We start from the raw sequence: 24,863 nt of genomic DNA, 5'->3' as shown, positions 1-24,863 counted from the left end.
TGGACATACCGCACCGTTCTCTTATGAGTTCTATTCGATGTATTTAGTTAGTTAAAAAGTTTGGGTTTTGAGGAACTATAGACGTATGTATCGACGCAATATTGGTCGTTGGGACGACAACAACTGAGCAATTCTACAATTAGTCCAGCCGGTCTCGCTTCCGCAATGGGTTTTGAACCTTGAGCCACCCGCACCCGGCACTTCCAGGGACGACATCGCGCCGCAGCTCCCCAAGTGCGAGCCGGGCCTGGACTCCGACCTCTAGGTTGACCGACATGCGCGTCCGTCCTCTCCGGCCAATGTACAAGCTCCTTGAAGCTGTCGGCAGACGACCAGCGGTACCTTGGATACCAGCCCAGTTGCGAGCTGGACCCGACCCTTCCTCCGGTCCTTGTACGTTGCCACGGCCCACCAGGTTATCTATGCGTGACCCCAGATGAGATGGATCCCATCACCCAAAGGAATTCCAGGCAACGAGGCAGCCGACAGAACAGCCAAGGAAGCGACTGGGTGGAGAGAAGACGACCAGATTGGCCCTAAAGCAGATTCGCCTTCGGAGCTGCGACATCTCAGGTCGACATTGAAAACATGGATCAACAAGACTGTATCTCAGAGCTGGAAAACCAAATGGGCAGCGGAAACCAGAGGAAGAGCGACCTTTCGCCATACACCGAGGCCTTCGAAGAAGGTAGTCCAACTTCACGAAGACCTCTGCTGCCCAAACGACAGAGCTCTATGCTCACCCAACTTCGAACGGAGAAGATCGGCCTCCAGGATTTCTTATTTAATCGACATGTTCCGGACATCGCAGACCCGCGATGTGTCTGCGGTGAGGGACGCCAAACTGCGACATCTGTCGCGGTATGACGTCAGTACATAGACACATACCTTTGTGAGGGGTAATAGCAAATTATACGATAATCCGATCCTATTTCCATTATTCCCACGAGTGCATCTCCGAGGAATCTTTTGAAGTTGGAGAAAATCTGGAGATGCTTGTACTGACGTCATGCCACGACAGATGGGATAACAAACCCAATAAACAACTCTGAACCCTTTTTCCTAGAGCGCACGCATCTATTCGACTTACAAGTTACTCTTCGTGACACTCGGAGCCCTCTTGATCGAGGACTCTGCGAACCTTTCTTGAGTCGCCCCACCTCCCAACGACTTTTATCCTCTAGATCGAGCTGTGCTTGATCTAGACTATTCTTTACCGCAACCATGGCTACTGACAAGGGACTCGAACACGCCGCTGAGAGTGAGTTTCTCCGAAATCCCTGTCTTGTGGCGGGCACGGTGGTTTGCTTCGCTCGTGTACAGACGTTGCAGTTTTTGCTTGCTCTGGCCTGCAAAACTTTGCACTTTATTCAGCATGGACAAGGTCTTAGGCTAACACGCTGTGAAACAGGTCAAATCGAGTCCAGCTATGACGAGACGGTCGAGTCCTTCGATGACATGAGCCTCGCGTCTGAGCTGCTCCGTGGTGGTAAGCTTGCGGCGCGGCCACACAGTTGATCTGCGCTCCTTACAGATATCTGGCCAGTGTATGCTTATGGCTTCGAGCGTCCCTCGACTATTCAGCAGCGTGCCATCATGCCCATCATCAAGGGCTACGACATTATTGCCCAGGCTCAGTCTGGTACTGGCAAGACGGCTACTTTCTCCATTTCGGTTCTCCAAAAGATCGACCCCACGGTCAAGCAATGCCAGGCGCTCATCTTGGCCCCGACTCGCGAGCTTGCTCAGCAAATTCAAAAGGTCATTGTCGCTATTGGCGACTTTATGAACGTGGAGTGCTATGCCTGCTTTGGTGGAAATAGTGTACACAATGACATAAAGGCCTTGCAGATGCAGGATGGCCCTCAGGTCGTTGTCGGAACGCCTGGCCGCATTCACGATATGATCCAGCGTCGCTTCCTCAAGACTAATGCCATGAAGATGTTCATTCTCGATGAGGCCGACGAGATGCTTTCTGTAAGTTTCCGTTTAAATATCACTTGACGTCTCTCAGTCGCTAATATCTGACTTTTAGCGCGGTTTCACTGAGCAAATCTATAATATTTTCCAGCTCCTACCTCAGTCGACCCAGGTAATCCTTCTATCTGCCACTATGCCCCAGGACGTTCTTGAGGTCACCACCAAGTTCATGCATGACCCTATTCACATCCTGGTCAAGAAAGATCAGCTTACCCCCGAGGGTATTAAGCAGTTCTACATCATGGTCGAGGAGGAGTGGAAGCTCAACACTCTTTTCGATCTGTGCAATAGTATCACTACTTCGACAATCATCTTCTGCAACACCCGCCGAAAGGTCGAATGGCTGACGGACAAGCTAAAGTCCCGCAATCTTCCCTTCTCCGCTATACACGGGGATATGACTGCCATTCAACGTGCTACGATTATGGAGAAATTTCGTTCTAGCTCTACTCATTTCTTAATTGCCACTGAGCTGCTTGCTCGTGGCATAGACGTCCAGCAAATTCCCCTGGTCATCAACTACGAGCTTCCTGCCAACCATGAAAACTATATATATCGCGTCGGTCGTGGCGGATATCTCGGACGGAAAGGCATCGCCATCAACTTTGTCACCCCCAATGATGACCACCTGATAAGAAAGATCGAGCATTTTTACACTACTGATATTGAAGAGATAACTACCGATGATGTCAAGCCGCATCTCTTAGCGCCAGAGGCTTGAATTGTGAGGTAAAGAAAAACCATGTCGGATAGAAGGAGCAGCGACAAGATCAGTAGGAATACATATCATAATATCAACTGTGGCTTCATATCTTTATGTGCTGTAAAGATTAGGGAAAGTACTGAGCTATTGAAGAGAGACTGCGAGGCTATGCAGTCATGCTTATAATTCTAATGGAAGTATAGTACGTGCCTTTCTTCCAGCTGATGTGGAATATACATCAAGTCGTGCGTGTGTTGTCTTGCGCTTCCTCGGGCCCTGGCAAAGTTCGCGTTGTTCTCCAGACCCAATGCTGTGTGTGTTGCGAACGGAGACAAACACAAAAGAGAACACCAATGTCACTGGCGTGGTGCCGGCCGACTGCCTTGACTTGAGCCCAACGGCTAGAGTTGAGCAACACAAGAACAAGGGGAATGGGGAGATTGGGGAAGAGTGGGTTGGGCATCACAGTACGGTCGGCGCTTTCGAGATCCTGGACGGTGAGGATCGCGAGATTCAGCAGCTGATTGGTAGGGATCTCGTCGACGAAGCAAACAGGGGATTTGAGGTCGTGTGGGACACACTTGACATCAGTCGAGATACTAGCGCGACTCGGCTGTCTATCGCCATAGCCTTCCTGAAGGTTATCACTCACCCAGTCCTTCTTGACTCCCTGAGCATCTGCTAAATTTGCATCGCTTTTAACATCATCAACGCACCACTCCAAGTGTATTTTGAACTCCCGTCTGATAAACTCTCTATTTCTATGCCGTCTCTTCCTGAACCATCATTTTAGGCAGCCCGATTCATCGATAAATATAATTTGCCAAGATTTATACCAAGAAATGCGTTCTAAATAGTAATCACGAAGATCGGGGTTCTATTAGAGCGCGATGCGGCGAGACATCTTTGTCGTTATATTCATATACTCTAGAGTACGGCCGACTGCCGTCTTTGATACGGTTACGTCTTACTTTTCCTTGAAATACCCCTGTATCTCGTTTTACTCTCTATCCGGCCGAATGTCCATAATGCCAGGAGGGCGGCGCGCATGGCCGGTGTGGCCTTACTTGGTCGACCCGGTCATCGTCTCGTTATTAGCATCGTTAAATCTGGTTCCGCACCGATTCGCTAAACGCCTAGCCGACTACACCCGGCGATTATAGCTATAATACTACTTTTAATCTACCTAAGAAGTAACGCTATTACTAAACCGCGCCGCGCAGCGGACAATAACGGCGCTAAAACTTTATAATCAGGCAGAAACGCTATCTGCGTACTTATGATAAAAGCTATAAAATATAAATATTTTACTCTATAGGTCTTCTACTTAGATCTTTGCTTTGTGATCTTATTTTATTACGGTTATACCTAGGTTAAGCTGAACAGTCCACCTAGAACTAAGATGCTTGGCAATGGAATGATTGTGTAAATTCTTTAAAGGTGCAATATACTCCTTGTACAAGCTCTGCCTGCCAAGCAGCTATATGGTATCTCATGCATGAAAGTTTGAATATGCGATTCTCAATCTTCTATACGAAGTCATGCCTCACGAATTTCTCAATTGCAACATCTCACGCCACAGTGGGGACGGCGTTCTTGCCATGCTTGTCTTCGACCGACTCGATGCCTCCCTTTTCCTCCTCTCCCTCCACAGGCCGAATGCCAACCTCAGTTTCACTGAAAGCATCAGCGATATTCCGGTATCTCGGGACAAAATTGACGGCCAACGCATATGTCCATGCCAGGACAAAAAAGATGAGAGGGATGACCATAGCAATGCCCATGCCCTTGTGATCGGCAACGACGCCAAGTAACGGAGGTACGACTGCACCACCGGATACACCTGGGTTGTATGCATTAGATACCAAACCAATGGTGTCGACTGTGAGACGGAACACTTACCTGCAACAATGAAGCCACTGCCACGCTTAGAATGCCTGCCCAGGCCTCTCATGCCGAGAGCCACAATTGTCGGGAAGCAAATAGACTCGAAGAAAAGGACAATGTAGAGCATGGCCATGCCGATATCACCCTTCTGCGTGATGGAAGGAGCAATGAAGATGATACAGGATGATAGGAACGCCAAGAATACCAAACGGGGCTTGATGTAATGCATAATACCAACTCCGGCGAAACGGCCTATCGCGAAGGCGGCTTGGGCACCAGCAAGAAGTTTGGAGCCAAGCGCGTTGTCAGTGTTTTCACGGCGCTCTGTCACGTAGTTGATGAAGAATCTGGGACTACCGTTAGCTTTTAACTCTACAGACTCTAGACAAATATCAACAAACCCCGCAATGGCTACCTGGGCACCAGTGTAGCAGAATTGGGCGAAAGAAGCGTGGAAGAGACGGTACTGCTTCCTGAAAGGCTTGTCGTCGACGTTGGCGTGCGTCTCGGAAGCCTGGAAGGCCATATCGGCATCGGTGATCTCGGGGATTCGAGCCAGCCAGAAGACGATCGCCAATCCCCAGACGAAGACGGCGATGGCGAGATAGACCCATTGGACATTCTCTAGAGCACGTTTGTCGTCAAAAGCGAAGAAAACATATGAGCCCATGACGGGAGCCACGACGGTACCGATACCATTGAAGGCTTGAGAAATGTTGATTCGAATCTCGCTGTACTTAGGAGGACCGCAGACGGTGATGTACGGATTGGCGGCTGTTTCAAGGGAGCCAAGACCATTACCGATGATGAAGATGGCGGCACAGAAGCCACCGAAGCTCTTGGCGATGATGCATGGGATCGCAATGAGGGCTCCTAGACCGTATAGGAAGAGTCCAAAGACAAAGGTGGCTTTGTAGCCCCAGTGTCTCAAGATCCACGCCGCGTGCCCCAGGCTGGCAATGAGATAGGCTCTGTCAGGCAAGAGTCAGTGTCTGTTTCTATGATTGCAGCCATCTTGAAACGTGTAGTATTAGGGGTCTGGTGACAATAGTGGTGTACTGTGTGTCGCTTCGCTAGATGCTGTATAGACGCAAGACAGTAGACGCCAATGTAGACGCCGACACGAGGCATGTCGGCGATTATCGCTTTCGTCGATTGTGCCCGGGTGATAGGGGATTATGACGATGAACATACCCAAAGTAAGCAGCTTGCAAGCCAGAGGACCTAGCCCGGGTGATATGAAGTGTATCCTGAAAGTGCTTGTTCAGGGTATCGAGGAGGCCTGATGATGATACGTCAGCATATATGTATCCGCTCATCAATTTGTTGTGTTGCTGCGACATACCGTAAGAGAACCCCCAGAGAAAAAATAGGATAGTGACAAGAACAATGGGGAATAGAGATTCCTTTAGCGTCAACTCGGCAGCGTTCGTGCGGACATTGTCCTTCTGGCGCAAAGACCGTTTATGGAATAACTCCTTGATACCCATCGTGCAGGTTTGACGAGAATGATCAAACGCTGTGTTTGGTCTGGTGGTAGCAATGAGGAGATGTTGGAATGATTGCGACCGTTGCAAGGTCGAAGCCTCAGTGACGAGGCGGACGTGGCAGTAGCCGTTGAACCAATGGGCTGCAGCTGGCAATGTGGTGAGACGCGTCCGAGAACAAATAGAATTCTTCTGGAACGAGGAGACCCGGGTCAGACGAAAGCTTATAAGAGCTCAAGCCGGCCGCACTTTCGGTCGTTTCGAGCCTGATCTTCCTCTGCACGAAAGCGAGAGGGACATGAGCATCCTTGGCTGCTTCTTGGCTTCTCCATGGTTACATGGCTGGCAGTCCCCGATCAAGAGACCAGAAACACAGCACCACAGGTACCGGTACTCAATTCTTTGCTGTGAACAAAGAGTTCGGGTGGAGCAACGGTCTTTTGGACTTACCTGGGGTAACGGGTGTTTGGAGAGGATTGCGGGGACGGTCACCGCGTGCTCTAAGTCGCCGGGGGAAGCCAAGATGGCCCCATCCATGCCCGGTCGAGGTGCGGGGTGAAGGTTGGAGCAGCCAGTTGAAGAAGACGTGGTGGATCTCTGGAGAGAATAGAGAGGATGTACGGACACACGGAGAGTTCGCGACCCAGCCTTGGCATGTCCATCACTTGCTCGATATGGCTTCAATTCCCCCGAACTAACAGCTTGGAGGATGGCTGTCAGATGAGGGTAAGTGAGGCGGGAAGTCTGGTGAGTCCAGCTTCGTGGTGGTGATTGGATATGGAAATGGACGGCAGTTCATCGAGTCTGGGGTAAGTGGTCCGGGGCTCGATATAAAGATGGACCGAAGGAAGACGCTCAGATTGCGGAGTGAGCTGATGATCATTGGCTCGGTGGACTGGCTAGAAGGCCGGTTTGTGCTCTGTCAGGGCCGGGGGGAGGGGGGTTATGTGACATCACCTCTGCAGTTTGGGCCTCGACATCTGTTACACTGTTTGTTCTCGTGATCATCGTGCGCTGTACTGGCTGAACAGGTTTCACGTGGAGGGGAGTCACTAGACATGATTTCCCAACAACATTCAGTGTTGGCTACTTCTACTCAAGCCGTGGGGGGCAGACGGGGAATGTCTGCCAGCAGTCAAGATCCACCGTCAGTCCCGGAGGCTCGGGAATAGAGGTCCATTCACATCTGCGACACAATCCGAGAGTTGGAAATTCGGTTCCCAACAACTGGAAATCCTCTGCTAAGATTATACGCGTCAAAAAGATGTACGGAAATTTCAAGGCGGCTCAGCGGCATTTGGTTTAGCCATATCGAGCTCCCTTACCTAGGCCAAGTTAGACCTTCCAGCCCTCCAACCACGATCGCGGGATGGCGTCTTTGGTGCCGTAGCCGAATACCTCGTACCGGGCTCTGGAGTCGTCTGTGCTCCAGGAAAATCTTCAGAGGTCAGGTTAAGACTGTAACTACGCAAATGGCTTTACAAAGTCCAATAACGCACCAGCCCGCCATTAGAGCGTCAAGCTCGGTGCTAAACTTCCCGGAGATAGTCAATGTTCATAGCTTCATTCCCGATGGCTGGAACAAACTCATGCCTACCAAAGACGACAAGATGAGAGGAACTCGATGAAGTGCTTTACAGTGGGTTTGCGAGAGCGCTACGCCGACGGACCGATGTCGAACAGGATACTTCATGAATCTAGATGTCTTCAATGCCAAGCTTATGGAGCTTGGACAACCAAGTGACCTGAAGTAAGCCAAAGCCGACTTCAATTGCCGAAAGTCGTGCTGCCAATCGGTTCACATGCCTCGCAACAACATCGAATTTTTCGGGACTTGGAAGACTTTTGCGACATGGTCACGTGAAAATGATGGAAGCTCGCAGCTGGGACCGACCGCGACCAGCTGGCGTCCCTTGCTCACAGCCAACAAGACAACCTCGGGTTATTACCGCAAGGTATTAACCATTTATCAGATGTCAACGCCAAGGTAGGAATCATTTGCTTGAAAGCCTCGAGACACATACTTTCAAATGGTATATAAAATGTCTTCACGGTTCATTAGCCCCCGGAATAAAGCCGAAAGTCCTCCGTGGTAAATATCGGGCTATCATCTGCTACATCCATGAGTTCAGCCGAAAACAGTCTGGGTGAGTATACGTGGGCTTCCAGAACCGTCAACTCGGCCAGTTCGAGACTACTGCTACGAGAAGAATATACGGATACCTACAAGAGAAAAACAGTCTATCGAAGTTGTAGACTAACGGCGCTTAGGCGAGTAGTATCGTGTGGCCGCATACCCTTTCTCACATTTGTCCCATGATGCTGTCACGAAGTGACTAGAGAGAGGATTCCATGGCCTCTAGTGTCTCACAGACGCTTGGTCCGGAAACCCTGTCCACTAATTTGATTATATTCTTTAGTCTTACTACGTTTAACGTACAAAAAGCTATGAACCCAAAAGAATGAATCTAAAATATACATTTTCCTCTGGGATTTACCTTAACTGTTGCAAACCTTTTCCCGAGGAAGAGGGGCCTTTTGAACCGTCTTCACTGAAGTTGCCTCAGAGAAAGTGCACCAGTTGCTCTTTGAAAAGGGTCTCGAAATCACAGTACTTTTTCTCCTTTTAGATCTTCACTGGTGTGCTTGAAGAAAAATAGCCCTACTACTTGGACGGCATCGATAATCGGCATCGTCAACATTTCCCCTTAGCAAGGTATTCAGATCAACATGACAGGTCGTGATATCGTTCAAATCCTGAATTCCTTGCTCAAATCTCTTCTTCATATGGTCTTTAGGCTCGCTCATATTTAGCCAAGCTGCTACATCTATCTCTGAACCTCTGTATGACAGCAGGAGGGAATCGCCGTGGTGCGCCTCAATTATACTGATGTCTATGTAGCAAAATGACTACATCAGAGGTTTCACACATGCCGCTGTTGGGAAATCAAACGTCCTGACCGTGTGTCAGTTCAGTGCACCACCGATCGACACAATTACAGCATCTTTGCACCGTCTAGTCTACCGACCTAGGTACTAGAAGTTGAGCCAGCCAACATACTCTGCAATTAGTATATCCAAACCAGGACTCGACAAAAGTTTACCTCGTATTACCACGTAAATCAAGCTACCATAGTCCACATAATTTGATTCATCTATTAGTTTTTATTTATTGAACTCCGCCTTGCCTTCGTTTTAACTATAGGTTGCGGCTGGTCAAGGAAACTCAAACTGTAATTATTCCCCGAACTAGCATCATCGAGCATATTTACCATCGAACGCAACTTGAGATTCAGGATTCTTCTTTTTGAAACTACTTATGAACGGCTCTAGCTACATGTCAGGAGGTGGCGGAGAATAATCATGGTATTCTCGCTAAACCTTTTCCGAAATGAATTCTCTTGGGACAGTGAAAAATGCTCTCATCCACCCGAGTCAAGGCCCAGGGAGACGCAGTCAAATCTGGTTTCACCGACAGAGGTCCAGACGATGCATTTCACATATCGCGTGATGCAGTATCCTGCAGGCCATTACAATGATTTGTCCATGCAAATCAATGAAGCAAGGCCTACTACAACCGGAGAGGTCAGGCATTCGCCGCGCCGTCTCCCGGTACCTGCTACGCGGTCAAATTCCGGCCATGGCCCACTCGGGCCGGCAGACCCCTGATTCCGGCCGAGACGAGATGCCGGTTCATGCACAGCGGGGAAGACATGCTAGCTCGATGCAGCACTATGCTGCATGCTATCAGAGTTTACCATAGTCTTGTATTCCATGCCATCCCTTGCATTTACCCCTAGCTTTCTTCAGGATTGGGTTCGACGCAGTGGTCCCCAGCTAGAGCCATGTGAAGGACCTATGAAGAACGGAATGGGCCTAGAAGGAAGTCAAAGACCACCATTTCAACCCTCTATGAACAAAAGTATTGCTTTCTGCTAATTTTCATTGCAAACTGAGTCTGCCACGTTCAAATTGGACCAAGCAGCCGGCGATCATCGATTGGGGGCAACCAGACGGACAAAATGTTGTTTAAAGTAAACTTCGATTGTATTTATAGCCATCAATGAAGGCGCGACTTCACGATTGAAATCTTTCCATGCTCATCGTAGCGTTACGAAGTGCCACCTTGGCGTCACTAATAGAAGGAGAATGCTAGACAGCTTCGCTGAGGCTGCCGATCACAAAGACCTAGGTTGACGGCCACCCCGACCGTATATGCAGATGCTCTAAAGACCTTCTAGATTGAAGCACAAGCGACGTTCATTACAGAACCGAACCCAATAGCGGACAGAATCAGGGGTCATGCGCAAATGCACTCATGCAACAATGGCAATGGCATGTCGTTGTGACAGATACCTGATTGGAGAAATCAAAAGGATCAGGTCGCCTCCCCCGAGAAACCATCGCCCAGCATCGCCCAGCCGATGAAGGCCGGCTTGGCCTGTTATGTGGTGTAGTGTGAGGTCGGTCAGTCCTGACCTACGGATCAAGCACGTGGGCTCGGGGACGGTGAAGTGGTGGGCGGCTCAGCCGAAGTGGGGGCCAATACAAGCGGCGCGGGAGCGGGTGGACCTTGAAGAGCCGGATCACAAGTTGTTTTAACTGCAGGGTTACAAGCCATCGAATCCGTATTATCGGGTTACTAAAGGTTGAGCGTGACTTCGGACTGTCTCACAACAGCTGAAGATCCGTCAGGCTCGCAAACATTTATGCCAATGTTGTGACGTGCAGCACTTGCGGCGCATCGGGCGCTGGACTGGAGCGCCGAGATTCTTGTCATCAGGAAGGCAGAAGGCTTGGTTCTGTAGCAAGCTTTGCCAACCTTTCACCACTACCGTGAAAGATGTTCCTTCAATACCGATCGACAGGTTGAGTAAGTCTTGGACGCGTCCTGGCATCGGATACCCGACTTGGCGATGAACATGTTGTGAACCTCTATAACTTCAATCCAAATTTCGGTGGTGAAGATAGCTTCATGGCGGGCCATGCGGTGGAATCCTCGGAATTAACCGAAAACGTGTCTTGGGCACGGGCTGAGCTCGCTGAAGTCGTGCACCATGGGCTGACACGTGCGACATCGCCGAGCACCGCAAGAGCCCAAAGAAAACCCGAGTCGTTCCCAGAAGAACGGCTCAACCAGGGCTCTCCGGCTTGCCGCGACGGGCTAGAGTTTCTTCGATCTTGTTCGGCCCACAGCAAACCGGGCGACCAACCTCAATCGGGAGACCGACTGGACTGGAGGAATTCGTGAATTAGCTCACAGTCAGGGGGATTTGTCAAACCCGCGAAGCACCCGAGTCTTCTGGCCTCGATGGGTAGCTGTAGTAGTCTTCAGCTAGAATGCAAGAATATGTGCGGCGTCAGTAAATATTGGCTCGTAATTCGCCGGCTGGCCTGACTCTCGTCGGAAAGTTGGTGTTGACATTACGGGGCTATACCGCAATGGGGACCGAGCGCCAAGAGCTGCTGGGAAAAGGTTCCGCAACAGACTTTTCGCAACGTGCTGGCGACGCGCATTCCTGGTGGTCGAGACATCGGGCCAGTGTTGATGTGGTGGGGATTGGGCTTGCCGGTGGCTGAGAGAGTTCGAGCGGAAGACGGGAAGCGAAAACCCCTCGTTCACGGGGATTCCAGAGACGTCTGACTCTTCCCGGTGTCTGTGGAGAAGGAGGACGTCGGTGTCCATGTTGGCAGACCGGAGAGGCAAACCCTTATCGGTAGGTTGGGCGACGGTCGAAGGAGGCGTGCGTGGGGTTATCGTCCATTGGCAACATCGCCTCAGACCAAAAGGCCCCTCAAGAACGCAAGACAGACGAGAAGTTGTGCGCAAAAAGACGGCGTAGCAACTGACGAGACGAACAAGAAGGGTCTAAAGGGCTTGGCATGGTCTTAATATGTTGTTTGCCAAGTTCGACAAGCAGGGGGGGTCAACGACCAAGTCAAACGACTGTAGCAAACAGATGCCACACGTGGAGGGTTGAAGCCGCATGATTCGTCAACTCCAGATCCTCCCCAGATGAGATTCCACGCCCAAATAAAGCTTGCTGGGTGGGCCCAGAGTCTCGCAGACTAAGCTGCTAGCATGCTAGGGATACCGACATCTTGGCACGCTAGCCGTAAACACCATCCTTGATGCATCCCGTTCGGCCTGCCATCGAGGTCCCATCGTCAATCCTGGAGTGATAGAGTCGATGAAGTGGGTGAGAGGGGGTGTTCATGTACGAAGAGAAACTCAGCCGGCCATTGACTACACATTGAGCCACGCTTAATTGAGGAGGAGAAAGACACTGGAGCATTGGGGGGGGGGGGGGTGGGGGGTGTATTAACAACACTCAGACTGCTCATCCGGAACCAAAGCTGGCATCTGCTGCAAAGTAGACACCGGTTACTTTCTGTCAGTCAAAGTTGCCAAGAGAGCACATAAAAGGTTTATCGTACGCGCCTTTCCCATCTCCCAAAGTTTTGTGTGTCCCGTCTTCTCTAGCAAGCACCTTTTTCCTTCCTTCATCGAGACCGCAGAATCTGCTCGCCAAGTCACCAGCCAAGCGGCAGTCAGTCACAATGGCGCTCGATCAGTACACTTACGTCTTTGCCATTGGCACGTTCTTTGCTATGCTTGATGCATACAACAACGGTGCTAGTAAGTACAGTCCTCCATCGGGCGAAAAGACGCAGACAAGATAGGCGGTCTGCGGCTGCCGATATACTTTGGCTCTTCGAGACATCAGACACTGACTCAGCTCAACTTTCAGACGATGTCGCAAACGCCTGGGCGACCAGTGTGTCATCAAGATCAATCACCTACAGACAAGCCATGATCTTCGGTACCATCTTCGAGATGTTGGGCGCCATCACCGTTGGTGCGCGAACGGCCGACACCATCAAGAACGGCATTATCCCCAACAGCGTCTTCAACGGCAACCCCGGTGTTCAGATGCTCGCCTTCACCTGCGCCCTGGCCGCCGCTTCTTCCTGGGTTATGTGGTGCACGCGACACTCTGCCCACGTCTCTTCGACGTACTCTCTGGTCTCTGCAGTTGCTGGTGTCGGTGTTGCTGTTGCTGGCGCCGATAAGGTTCAATGGGGCTGGAACGGCGGAAAGGGTCTTGGTGCCATTTTCGCTGGCCTGGGTATGGCGCCCGCTATCTCGGGCTGCTTCGGTGCTATCATCTTCAGTCTCATCAAGTTCGTGGTTCACGTTCGCAAGAACCCCGTCCCATGGGCCGTTTGGACTTCGCCTTTCTTCTTCCTCATTGCCGGCACTATCTGCACGCTTTCCATCGTCTACAAGGGCTCTCCCAACCTTGGTCTGAGCAAGAAACCTGCGTGGTACATTGCCGCCGTCACTATGGGAACTGGTGGTGGCCTTTGCCTGCTCGCCGCTCTCTTCTTCGTCCCCTTCGTCCACGCCAAGGTCATTAAGAAGGACTATACCATCAAGTGGTACCACTTCGTCTACGGCCCTCTTCTCTTCAAGCGCCCCGCCCCCGCCGATGCTGAGAAGGCCAAGGTTCCCAACTACGCCGTCGTCCAGGAGGACGAGCACGAACAGACTCTTCCTTCTCACGAGTCTGTGAAGTCTTCCGAGTCTGGCGATGAGCCCCTCAAGGAGACCCACGAGAAGGAGACCCATGTTCCCCAGGAGAGGTCCCTGGCTGCTGCTGAGATTGGCCAGGGCCCTACCTACAAGCAACTTCAGGCCGAGGGCGAGGCCAAGTTGCACGCAAAGATGATGAAGAAGCGTGGTCCTCTCGGCTGGGCCATGCGCACCCTTCGCGATAACCCAATGGGTGCCGGTCAGATCTACGAGTTCCACAACATGAAGATCGCCCTCAAGCGCATTCCTGCCATGATCACTGTTGGTGCTCTCTACGGTCTTCACTACGATATCCACGCTGCTCAGACTGGCGTCGCCGGTACTCCCGAGGGTGAGCGCATGAAGCGCGTGTATGCCAGCGCTAAGAAATATCCCAACGAGGTTGAGCACACCTACTCTTTCGTCCAAATTATCACCGCTTGTACTGCTTCTTTCGCCCACGGCGCCAACGATATCGGCAACTCTGTCGGTCCATGGGCTGTCATTTACTCTGCTTGGAGTACCGGTGACGCTGCCGCCGCCAAGGCCCCTGTCCCTGTCTGGCAGCTTGCTGTTCTCTCTGCCACTATTTCTCTTGGTCTCATCACGTACGGTTACAACATCATGAAGGGTAAGTCTCCTTTAGATCAAAATCTATACATTCACGGCACTAACATACATCAGTCATGGGTAACAAGATCACCTACCACTCCCCCAGTCGTGGTTCTTCCATGGAAATGGGCGCTGCCATTACTGTCCTTGTCTTCTCCCAGTACTCTCTACCTGTTTCTACTTCCATGTGTATCACTGGTGCCACGGTCGGCGTTGGTCTGTGCAATGGTACTCTGAAGGCTGTCAACTTCCAGCGTGTTGGTCTCTTGGTCTTCTCTTGGATCATGACAATCCCCGTCGCCGGCACGCTTGGCGGGGTCCTCATGGGCCTTTTTCTTAACGCTCCTCACTTCTAAGCCCAATCAATCTTTACCCAGCAGGGACTTTCACTTGATACCATTTTACTAGACACATAATGTACATGAATAAAAAGGGGGCTCGGCACGGCATACAGATAAAGGCGGGTGGCTTGTCAGTAGCATCAATAGCACATTTTTGACAACTATATTCTTTGCAATCTAGCCAAGGACTTGGCGTAGTCTGGACGTAAGTGAGTGAAATATGTGAAAGCGTAGTGTCGGTGAAGAGCGTTTGGAAAAAGAATCCCACCAGGGCCGGAGCGGGTGCCGTTCCGCGGCCCGTCCCACTCTTAAAGTCTAGCCAAGCCGGACATGTGATGTGTTCATACATACAACAGGAAGCTAGTGATGTTGCCTTCATCTTCGGGGCTTTCTTGGCAGAAGTAAGCCATCACCCTGTGGTAGATCATGATGTCTCCGGGGACGATGCATGGGATTAACAAAGGTGTGGCAGATGTGGTATAAGGCAGAGTAGGTATACCGGACTGAACGGGTTCTCAATTTATCCCCAACAAACTTGGCAAAACCTAAAGTCAGCTCGTTGGAACAGAAGACAGGACATGGGTAGTTTCTCATTTCGTGATTGGGTGCTGAAATTGAAGTTGTCAAGATGTCGTGGGGTAGCGCCAAGCTTTTGTTGTGGCTATGCGAGCGTGGCATCGCCTATCACCTTAACTGCCCATGAGAATGCCAAGATTACACATTCCCACAGTGAGAGCAAGCCCTGAAGAGGGAAGTAGCATGGTAACTGAAGTCGGCAATTGATCGCGTGAACAGTAATGCTTCAGCTTGGCGCTCTCTAAGAGTTGTTGTAACCACCGACACGTCAGTCTCTGCCGGGAGTGCTTCTATTTTGGAACCCTGGTTGACAGGACGGACGAGACACGGAGCTCGTGTGATTAATTCACTCATGCCTAGACCGTCCATTTGTACTCTCATCCTTGGCAGACTAGAAAGGTGGCGTGATGAGTACCTTAGCCCGAAGACTGTGTTCGGTTTGCTGTTTAATCTTCCTTAATGTAGTCAAACAAGCCAAGTCACCGCCAACGGGAACATCTGACGCGATTTATCCATCTCAAAAGACCAAAGATCGAGGCTATTTTGGGAAAGGACTACAGAATATATTTTTCTTACCCGACCAGAGGGTTTATCACCAAAGCCCGAGAGCGTAACGAAGGCCCTCGTTGCGAGTAGAGTCTACTGTTTGACACCTGCACTAATATGAAGCTTTTAATTCAATGTTTTCCATACAACTCTCAATTCATGATTCATGAAGTATTATACGCGAACGCCTTGCCACATGAATCTTGAGTTCTGGTATCGTTGGGTATCAGAATATGATGCAGTGAAAAGTTTCTTCAGTTGAATGCAGTTGATAGTAGTCGAAAGAGATTATATGTAGTCTCAGGTATGAAATGACATTGGAAGATCGAGTTGTCAAGCTATCTCAATATATTTTAACTACCTCTACCTCTCAATAATACATCAGTAACAAAGCATGCAAAGACCTCGCCCTCATACATAACGCTGATGTGACGTTTGGAAAGCTGAAACATAACTTTCCCAGAATGATTATATTCATTCTTCCGCATGGATTAGCGTATAGCCTGTGGTGAGGCGGATGAGTGCCTCGTCTGTGTTGAGTGGATCAAGCACAGAATGTAGGCCGCGGCAAAGGTAGCCCATAACTTCAGTCATCGAAACCGTTGCCTACTTGAGTCTGCATGACTAGACAGCTACGAAAGAAAGATCTGCTTTACAGTCTTAAGTAAAGTGTCTTATCTCATCTGACTGATTGTTTGAGGGCGTACATGCGCTCATCTCGATGACTATCATCGCGTGCCAGCGTGGCTCACTAGCCTTAGTTTGCCCGCGTGAAACTCAATCTGACGCATTTCATTCATGGTTATACCTCAAATAGGAATACGGCAGAACATCTACTTCATACGATCAACTCGCAAACGTCACTGCGCAAAGCGTCTCTGTGCCGAAATAGGAGTGAATGTTTTATTTCGGCCGAGATTGCCGAGTGAAGCATAAACCAGGTTGCAGTATGTAGGATATCAGACTTGGTGAGCCGCAATGAAGTGAAAGAGTTCAATCAACTTCATCTCAGCTTTTTAGAACCATTGACTATTTGATAGCCAAAAAGCATCTAGCAGAGCTTCATGCAAACAGGAACGAAGTCATCGAGCGTTCATGCGGAAGTTCAACAGACTGGCCCCGGTTCATGCCCCTAAGCGGAAACGCGGACACATGGGGCCCCATGCTCAAAGCATCGATTTTCGTATTTGATACGAAAAGAAGACGAAATTCGGTTGGCAGCACCATCGCACCGCCCCCCGCCCCCCGCTAGGACCGCTCGCAGCAAGGGACCAGTTGAATTCGGCGGGGAGCTTCGCCGAGGCATGGAAGCTGTGAAACAGCCGTAGCTGACGAGTGACGAAGCGACGAATCCGACTTTTGTCTCGACAGAACTGCTGCGTGCAACAACATTACAACTTTTAATCAATCGTCTACTTGATCTCGTGCAGTACCCTTGCAGGATTTAGGATTTTCGAGGAATAGATTCAAAATTGATCGTCTCAACACATTCGGATCTCAACTCGAATAACTTCAAACAATGCCAGCCGGAATCACCCAGCTACTCTCCCTTGCTCCCGGAGGATTCGGTTCCCAGGCCCCTCTCGGAGCTTTACACTCAAGAGTGGGGGCTTCCAGCATAAGCATCGATCCCAACCCATGCGCTGCCGCGACATTCTCGGCGCCATCGTTGCTAGGAGCAAATCTCATTTCCTTGGAAGCGTCATTGGTCACAAACTTCAGCGGGCTAGTACCTGCAGAGTGGAGATTCTCTCAACCTGCTGTCGAAATACGCAATGCCTCATTCTGCAATATCACCGTGTCTTACACCCACCCTGGCCATAGTGACGTTGTCAATGTCGAGACCTGGCTACCATCCAAGGGTTGGAACGGGAGACTACAAGCTGTCGGAGGTGGGGGATGGCGCGCTGGGAGAATGCTTCTAAGTTATACGACTATGGCCGGTGCTATCGCAGATGGTTATGCCACTGTGACCACGGATTCTGGACTTGGAGACGCCATGGGGCCCGACTCGTGGGCTCTGATAAGTCCAGGTAACTCGAATCTGTACGCATTGCAGGATCTTGGGTCGCAGACCTTGTATGACGAGGTAAGTGGACATCTTTAGTCGTTTCAAGGCTTAGGCTTCGCTGATACGTAGGAACCCAAGGCAATCATCGCCAAACACCTCATTGAAAACTTCTACGGCAGGGAGCCTTCATATTCGTACTGGAATGGTTGTTCCCAAGGAGGTCGTCAAGGTGCGGCACTTGCCCAGCGGTACCCATCGGTCTACGACGGAATCATCGCAGCAGCCCCAGCGATCAACTGGGCCGGGGTCCTCATTAACACCATGTGGCCCAGGGTCTATATGGACGTCACTGAGCAGTATCCTCACCCATGCGAGCTGCAGCAGCTCACTGCGCTTGCTGTGTCTGCTTGCGATGACCTTGATGGAGTTAAGGATGGACTTATCGCCGACACAAACGCCTGCAAGTGCATATTTGATCCTCACGCCTACGTCGGATCAGGGTTCTACTGCCCATTGACGGGAAAATCGGCCAACATCAGCTCCACGGCAGCCGCTGTAGCGAATGCGATGTGGACGGGCCCTTTCACGGCCGAAGGCGAATCAACCTACCTGTATGGTTTGGAAATGGGCACCGATCTAGTGTTTGGTGCTCAAACTAGCTGTACAGAAGATGGGAAGTGTGCTGGAGTTCCCAACGCCGCTGTCACAGTGTTGTTGGCCTACTTTATCGGCAAAGACCCCGCGATCACTACCACAAAAATATCTTTCAAGGAGTTGGAGAGAGCATACCACTCTTTCAGACAACAGTATGATGCTTACCTAGGGACTGATGACCCAGATCTCTCATCTTTCCGCAATGCTGGAGGCAAGATGATCACTTTTCATGGCTTAGTAAGTCTCCGGAGATCATCAACTATTATATACACAGTCCGGACTAATACCACCCAAGGCCGATCCGACTATTCCGCCGAATAACACACTAAACTATTACAAGGAAGTTCTGAATCATCAAGACGATGCGCAAGACTTCTACAGATATTTCCCCGTCCCGGGACTGGGGCACTGTTGGGGAGGCCCTGGTGGCGGCCAGCCCATCGCGTTGTTTGATCAGTTGAGGGCTTGGGTCGAGAACGGGACAACCCCTGAAAGCTCTCCAGTGACCATCACAAAGCCGGACAATACCCATGAGAGGCAGATTATTTGTCCATTCCCAAAGAAGGCAGTATACAACAAGACGGCGGCTGGAGACCTTGTAGGTTGGTCATGCGCTGCATAAATAAGTTAGCGGCCTCGTCAGGATAAAAAGAGTTATGCGAGTACTTTAGCGGGTGGACTTCACATATTGACCTTAGGCTTCAGCTTCCAGACTCTGAACTATCTTGCTGTACATTCCATGTTACTCTCATAGAGACGTGGATTTCCAGATTCTAGCGGACGAAGGCAAAGTAATATACTTGAGTAATCAGCCGCCTGCAAAAAAAGAAAAAAAAAAAGAAAAAAAAAAACACTGCAAACGCTTCCTAAAGCGGTAAATACCCCAAGAGGCCAAGCCACTTAAGGATAGAGGGGGGCGCTACGGTCCACCGAGGCAGTGCTAGACAGGGGAGTTCATAATGCCCCGTAGGGCCTTAATTAGTGACACCCCCCATTGCCCTGCATGGATTTATCCACCATCCTAACTTCAACGCCCCCTTTCCTCACTCTTTCAAGAGAAAAGTCTTCAAGAAGCCTCGATACCCGCTAGTCGTTCACACTTGTCCATCTCGGATGGCAGCTAGATTTGAGAAACATCAACAGTAATGAGCGAACCGGACGCGAAGAGTACAAAACACGGAGATCCTGGCTGTACGTGTACGACGTGCCACATCACAAAGAGGCGATCACACAAGAAGTCCCGTAATGGATGCAAAACTTGCAAACGGAGAAGAATAAAGGTGTGAAATGCGACCTCGAATCTTTGAATTTTATACTGACCCATACACCAGTGTGATGAAGTCAAGCCCCAATGTGGACAATGCTCGAAAGCTATCATAAACTGCGACTTTACCGCTTCAGCCTCATTCACAGACCTTGTCCCAACTCATGACGTTATCGTGGAGAACGTTTCTCATGAAAATTCGCGGAGAAGGGGTAGACCGCGGAAAAAATTGGATACGGCTTCCAAAAGACTTAGTCCCCAAGATCTCTTCGAAGCACCCGATAGTCTGAGATCCAGGTCAACCGAAACAGCTCTCGTAGTCACCCAGAGCGGGGAGCATCAGACACAGGTAGCCTCGGATCTTCCTTGGATATGGACCGTAGATGATCTAGAGTTGCAGCACCACTTCTTGACATCTGACGATCTTACGTATTCAAATTCGCGACTCTGGCGTGAGAAGGTCCCCCGTCTTGCCTTCACCCACCATTACGTCCTACATCTGCTTCTCGCAATCTCTGCACTGCACTTATCCAAGGAGAAAGAGGGCTCTACCGATTCATCTAGATATGAGCAGCTCGCAGATGTTCACTACGCCATAGGCCTACGCCAAGTGATGGCCATTATGCCAACATCAAATAAAGACTATGCTGGAGCACTTTACATATCTACTACGCTTGTTTGTGCATATGCATTCGCAAAGAAGCCCAGCCCAGAACACCTCTTGATAATCTCAGACGGAGAAGAAGTGGCATGGTTCGAGTTGCTTAGGGGCGTTCGAATCGTCGTCACAACAATGGGATGGGACGCTATCTACTCCGGAGTCCTAGGTCCTCGCCCAGGTGCTGATGATGAAAAGTCACTCCCAGAGCGGGGTCCCACGACACGAACAGTTCAATGGGAACCTGCCTTGAGTAGTCTTGCAGACTTGATATCAAGCTCTGGCGATCCAGAAACCTGCATCTACTTGGAAATGGTTCAACGCGTTTCGTCTTGCTTCGAGACCACTTTTGGTACAACTGCGAGGCCAAGGTTTGATTGCAACGGCAAGATGGAGGTCATTATCGGCTGCATCTATGGCATCGATGATGCTTTCGTGCTTTGTCTGAAACACAAGACGCCCTTTGCACTTCTCGTCCTGGCACACTTTGTAGTGCTGCTCAAGTCACTTGAATGGATGTGGTACATAAAGGGGTGGGCAAGTCATATTCTTCACGGCATCGCACTCATTTTAGGGCCTCAATATCGGCAACATTTGCGATGGCCAAGAGAAGAAATTGAGAGGCTTGGCAAGGATCGAGATCATCTCACTAAGGGAGAATCAGTGTAAAGCCATTGTGGGTCTTCGCAGTCTTAATGTTACTGAGAAGCGGGATGATTCTTCTTTTACAAAAAACCCCCGTGACCAGGCACACCTCCTGATATGATTTAGCGCGCAGTTGGTCCAACGTCGAGTCTCCTCAGCTGCAGGAGACCTTTGAAGGCCCCGCTTCGTGACTTGACGAAAGTCCCTGCTTTGCTGCTCAATTCAATAGTTGGAGCGTAAGCGCCGGACTTTGCAAGCCAACTTGGATTTCCCTTGCATGAAAGTGGCTGCCCGGATCGATCCGACCCAGGCATCATATCATTTACTTCAATAATTCAGCCCTGCCAACATATTGTTCCCACATTTGCGCTATCGTGACCATCCAATCATCTCATATTTCCAATTCACCGAAGAGTCCAACATTCTTCGGGGTCCGGCTGAGCCACATTGGCACTTCGCCCCCAACTCAGCTCCGGCCGAACGTCATCTTCAATTGGGTAACTGCCTCGAGATGGTGTGAGCGCCAGCGTGAGTTATGAGGATAAACGGGATCTTTTGATTCCCGAAAGGGTAAAGGCCCCAAGGGCAGACAAGCCTGATGCCTTGACTGTAAGCATGCATTTTTTAGGTGAGATCACTAATTAGAAACTTGACCGCAGAACGACCTTGGGTTGCTGGCAGTCGGTCACCCGGGCTCATGCTGTCGTGAGAATTGGACTAAAATCTTATGTTTCTTACACCCTCGGGCCTGGAATGCAATTTGCAGTTTAGCTTTTTTATAACTCTGAGAACATGACTTAGTCGCCCGAATTTTCCTCCCTAAGTTCATGGCTTGCTGCTTTCGAGTCAACCTTGTTGAAACTTTCAAGTACACATACACTCATTAGATACTCGATCAAAGTCCGAATTCTGCGGAAACCGATCCTCGCCAGGCACTTGTGGCTTCTCCACCCCTTTGCCTTTTGGGTCAAGGCTAAGTGAGGCTCCTTGGCGTTTGGCCGAAACAGCAAAGACTGAAACAGAAACTCAATAGATCCGAGTGATCTGTCTGTCTCATCATATCAAACTAGAAACTTATTTAAAAGGTTCCTAGATCTCTAAGTCATCTGGTATTTTGGTAGCCAAACCGTGCCTCGAAAGCCAAACTTCATTCCAACGACGAACTTTCGACAGCTTGGACGCCACTCAAAGCTCCGAACTATTGTAACACTCAGTTCATCGACGACGAGAGATAGCGGCCTACAATATGAGCCAGACTTCCAGCATTGGGAGGGCGGCAGGACCAATCATGAAGCCCATTCGAGTTGCCGTCATTGGCGCCGGTGCTTCTGGTTTGGTCACAGCCAAGTACCTTCGTCAGGCTAGACAGTACTTCGGCGTACCTGATATCGAGGTCCGGATCTTTGAGAGGGAAGACGGAGTGGGTGGTGTCTACAAATATAAGGTCTACGAAGAAGCCGAGGTATGGCAGCCCACCAATCCTCCCTACCGCCGTACATCATTCAATATGGGAACCTCACTTTGCATAATCATCTTAATCCATTCATAGAGTATGCTAGACAGCTAACAAAAGATGAAAAACCTCCTAGATGGTGTCGTCCAAGTATCTCACAGCGTTCTCGGACTTTCGTGTGTCAAAAGACCTACCTGATTTTCTGCCTGTAGAGGATTACGTTCGCTACCTCGAGGGCTTCTGCACCCAATTTGATCTTTGGGGCATTATCGAGACGAATACGGAGATTGTTCGAGTTTCTCACACAGCCAATGGCCACCGCGTCATTTTTCGCCGATATCAAGGTTTGGAAGTTGCAGAGAGCCAAGCCGGAGAGGAGTCATGGGACTGTGATGCCATCGCCGTCTGCTCCGGTCTTAATAACGTGCCGTCCATCTCATACATCGAAGGTCTTGAGAACTTGAACCATCTCCACTCTTCCGGAGTGAAGGAAAGAACGCAGTTTGGGTTGAATACGTCTGTGATGATCCTTGGAGTTGGGGAAACGGCAATGGATCTAGCCCACCTGGCCGTAACTTCAGAAGCCAGGGAAGTGGTGATGTGTCACAAAGGTGGTTTCTTTTGCGCAAAGAAGGTACCTAGCTGATCTTCTCCTTTGTACTTGCGATTTGCTCGGTATAGCATAGATCAACGCTGATTATCACAGGTTGTCCCTTTACCAGTCGTCATGCAGGTTTGGAAGCCGGATCCTCACCAGAAGCCAGTCGACACAGCAATCGCAAGTTTCCTCGACACGGCATATCTTCCAGAGCGTCTTCAACACTCCAGCCTCCTCTGGAGCGTGTACGACAAGACGTTCAAGGGTCTTCATTACCTCTCTGGCGGGACGGCGGCTGGCCCGGATCAGTGGGTCGGAGAGATTGAGGGTGAACGCAATAACGTTGACTCCTGTGAGTATTTGCCCGAGAGGAGATATTCCCCGCTCTTATGCATGAGTAAGAATAGCCCAAATGAGTCTATGTCTGACTTGCAAAGTGTTTCTGGTCAAGTCCGACCGCGCGCTACCATATCTCAATGAGGGAAATCGGCCACAAGACATTTTCTCTCGCATAAGGGCTTTTGTGATGAATATTGAGTTGAAAAACACGAGTGGCAGAAAGATATTGACGGCACCTTGGCCATTGGCTTTCCGGGACGATGGGACTGTCGTGTTTCCGGACAGCAAGAAGCGTGAGCACATTGAGGCGCTGTCCCAAGTCATCAAGCCCGACTTGGTGGTCTCCGCAACTGGATACGTGCGTCGATTCGATTTCCTGGACGATGATTACCCAAAACCCAATGAGCTGGATGTACGCGGAATCTGGAGGCGCGGAGAGGTGACTGCGGGCTTTATTGGCTTCGTGCGGCCTGGCATTGGTAGGGCCCCGTTGATTGTTGCGGGTGTAAGTGCCGTGCTAACACCATCTATTCAGGAGCTATCCCGCCTCTCGCCGAACTACAAGCCCAGCTATGGGTTCTCAATCTCCTCCGGCACAGGTACCCTCAACAGATGGCTCTGCATCCTCCTGATGCCAGCCAAGTAGAGTCTCACGGTGATGCTATTCCTCACTATGAGATCGACTACGCTCTCAAGGCTCGAGGCGGACATGACTTGTTCAAGAGCAAGCACGGTGTTGAACAGGAATCCTACGCATATCAGCTTGCTCTTGACATGGGTAGCGCGCCGACCTTTTCATTTATGAAGCGTCAGGGGTTTAAAGCATTCTACACATGGGCAATGGGATCAAACTTTAACACCAAATTTCGTCTCATTGGTCCATGGAGATGGACAAAGGGCGCGCTGCCTATCATGCGCGGCGAGCTGTTTGATGTTGTCAAGCAAACAGGGGGTGGTGTTTGTAAGTTGGTATCTCAGGCTTCGTGTGGTGATGCTTTGAAGCCCCTTGCTAATCAATACTCGTTCTCAGTCTTTTCGACGTACACGCTTCTACCTCTCGTGCTATTCGGTTCCCTGACTCTCCTTCTCCATGCCACAGCAGGTATTTTAAGGCTGGTCGGGATGAAAGAACGGGCCAACAGAATGCTCGGTACAGGGAACATTCCACGTCGAGAGGGGGATAACCTCTGAGAAACGGAGGACAGTAGTTAGTCCGCAGCACGCACCAGATAATGGTCAGACGGAGCAGGATCGGGAAATGTGTTACTTTTGTTACTTTGAATAAACACGGAAGGCTTTGGTGAGAGATGGGCTCGCTTGATTGCAAGATAGGTACCTTAGTATGTCGGATTTGATAACTTGGGTTGATGAAGTTCCCCTCGCAGTGAGCGCTACTGAGCTGAAATTACAGGGGCTTCGTTCTGATGTTCCAGCGGCTGGTTGATCAAGTGCCCCGCGCGGGGTACCTGGACGGCCCGTTATACCTAGTCCCTTGGAGGCTGATACCAAGCCGTTGATTGGAGGCGACCGAGT

The 24,863-nt window shown here is 50.3% G+C and overlaps 7 protein-coding genes across 7 annotated transcripts; 5 read left to right on the top strand and 2 right to left on the bottom strand.

Moving 5' to 3' along the window:
* Positions 1–1,016: 1,016 nt before the first annotated feature.
* BDZ83DRAFT_744840 (helicase superfamily domain-containing protein) lies at positions 1,017–2,701 on the top strand (the record flags this gene model as incomplete). Its single annotated transcript, XM_060513171.1, has 4 exons — positions 1,017–1,261; positions 1,412–1,489; positions 1,547–1,977; positions 2,036–2,701. Exons 1-4 carry the CDS (start codon positions 1,225–1,227, stop codon positions 2,699–2,701), a joined length of 1,212 nt encoding a protein of 403 aa, XP_060359192.1. The 5' UTR covers positions 1,017–1,224.
* Positions 2,702–2,921: 220 nt separating this feature from the next.
* On the bottom strand, positions 2,922–3,733 carry BDZ83DRAFT_656766 (uncharacterized protein; the record flags this gene model as incomplete). The annotated part of the gene is made up of 2 exons (XM_060510900.1): positions 2,922–3,364; positions 3,688–3,733. 2 exons carry the CDS (start codon positions 3,731–3,733, stop codon positions 2,922–2,924), a joined length of 489 nt encoding a protein of 162 aa, XP_060359191.1.
* A 521-nt stretch (positions 3,734–4,254) lies between these two features.
* BDZ83DRAFT_757242 (glucose/galactose transporter) lies at positions 4,255–6,060 on the bottom strand (the record flags this gene model as incomplete). Its single annotated transcript, XM_060514868.1, has 5 exons — positions 4,255–4,526; positions 4,586–4,917; positions 4,972–5,541; positions 5,765–5,852; positions 5,916–6,060. 5 exons carry the CDS (start codon positions 6,058–6,060, stop codon positions 4,255–4,257), a joined length of 1,407 nt encoding a protein of 468 aa, XP_060359190.1.
* A 6,312-nt stretch (positions 6,061–12,372) lies between these two features.
* Positions 12,373–14,764, top strand: BDZ83DRAFT_639359 (phosphate transporter). Its single transcript, XM_060509420.1, has 3 exons — positions 12,373–12,697; positions 12,810–14,264; positions 14,318–14,764. Exons 1-3 carry the CDS (start codon positions 12,619–12,621, stop codon positions 14,599–14,601), a joined length of 1,818 nt encoding a protein of 605 aa, XP_060359189.1. The 5' UTR covers positions 12,373–12,618; the 3' UTR covers positions 14,602–14,764.
* Positions 14,765–17,071: 2,307 nt separating this feature from the next.
* BDZ83DRAFT_710646 (tannase and feruloyl esterase) lies at positions 17,072–18,995 on the top strand (the record flags this gene model as incomplete). The annotated part of the gene is made up of 3 exons (XM_060511591.1): positions 17,072–17,797; positions 17,858–18,610; positions 18,648–18,995. The coding sequence occupies exons 1-3, from the start codon at positions 17,228–17,230 to the stop codon at positions 18,993–18,995; spliced, it is 1,671 nt and encodes a 556-aa protein (XP_060359188.1). The 5' UTR covers positions 17,072–17,227.
* Positions 18,996–19,299: 304 nt separating this feature from the next.
* Positions 19,300–21,286, top strand: BDZ83DRAFT_682725 (uncharacterized protein). The gene is made up of 2 exons (XM_060511224.1): positions 19,300–19,653; positions 19,705–21,286. The coding sequence occupies exons 1-2, from the start codon at positions 19,519–19,521 to the stop codon at positions 20,962–20,964; spliced, it is 1,395 nt and encodes a 464-aa protein (XP_060359187.1). The 5' UTR covers positions 19,300–19,518; the 3' UTR covers positions 20,965–21,286.
* Positions 21,287–21,886: 600 nt separating this feature from the next.
* Positions 21,887–24,731, top strand: BDZ83DRAFT_109384 (dimethylaniline monooxygenase). Its single transcript, XM_060501080.1, has 6 exons — positions 21,887–22,402; positions 22,530–23,027; positions 23,100–23,343; positions 23,429–23,809; positions 23,866–24,291; positions 24,361–24,731. The coding sequence occupies exons 1-6, from the start codon at positions 22,187–22,189 to the stop codon at positions 24,519–24,521; spliced, it is 1,926 nt and encodes a 641-aa protein (XP_060359186.1). The 5' UTR covers positions 21,887–22,186; the 3' UTR covers positions 24,522–24,731.
* Positions 24,732–24,863: the final 132 nt, after the last annotated feature.

The sequence above is a fragment of the Colletotrichum acutatum genome, assembly GCF_030867785.1.
Source record: "Colletotrichum acutatum strain CBS 112980 chromosome Unknown BDZ83scaffold_156, whole genome shotgun sequence".
Classification (NCBI taxonomy): Eukaryota; Fungi; Ascomycota; class Sordariomycetes; order Glomerellales; family Glomerellaceae; genus Colletotrichum; species Colletotrichum acutatum.
This window is presented reverse-complemented; position numbering and strand designations above follow the sequence as displayed.

Coding starts and splice junctions, on each gene's coding strand:
- BDZ83DRAFT_639359 (XM_060509420.1), top strand. CDS start 12,619: ATGGCGCTCGATCAGTACACTTACGTCTTTGCCATTGGCACGTTCTTT. Junction 12,698..12,809: donor TGCATACAACAACGGTGCTA/GTAAGTACAGTC, acceptor CTCAACTTTCAG/ACGATGTCGCAAACGCCTGG. Junction 14,265..14,317: donor CGGTTACAACATCATGAAGG/GTAAGTCTCCTT, acceptor AACATACATCAG/TCATGGGTAACAAGATCACC.
- BDZ83DRAFT_682725 (XM_060511224.1), top strand. CDS start 19,519: ATGAGCGAACCGGACGCGAAGAGTACAAAACACGGAGATCCTGGCTGT. Junction 19,654..19,704: donor GCAAACGGAGAAGAATAAAG/GTGTGAAATGCG, acceptor CCCATACACCAG/TGTGATGAAGTCAAGCCCCA.
- BDZ83DRAFT_109384 (XM_060501080.1), top strand. CDS start 22,187: ATGAGCCAGACTTCCAGCATTGGGAGGGCGGCAGGACCAATCATGAAG. Junction 23,344..23,428: donor ACGCAATAACGTTGACTCCT/GTGAGTATTTGC, acceptor TGACTTGCAAAG/TGTTTCTGGTCAAGTCCGAC. Junction 24,292..24,360: donor GCAAACAGGGGGTGGTGTTT/GTAAGTTGGTAT, acceptor ACTCGTTCTCAG/TCTTTTCGACGTACACGCTT.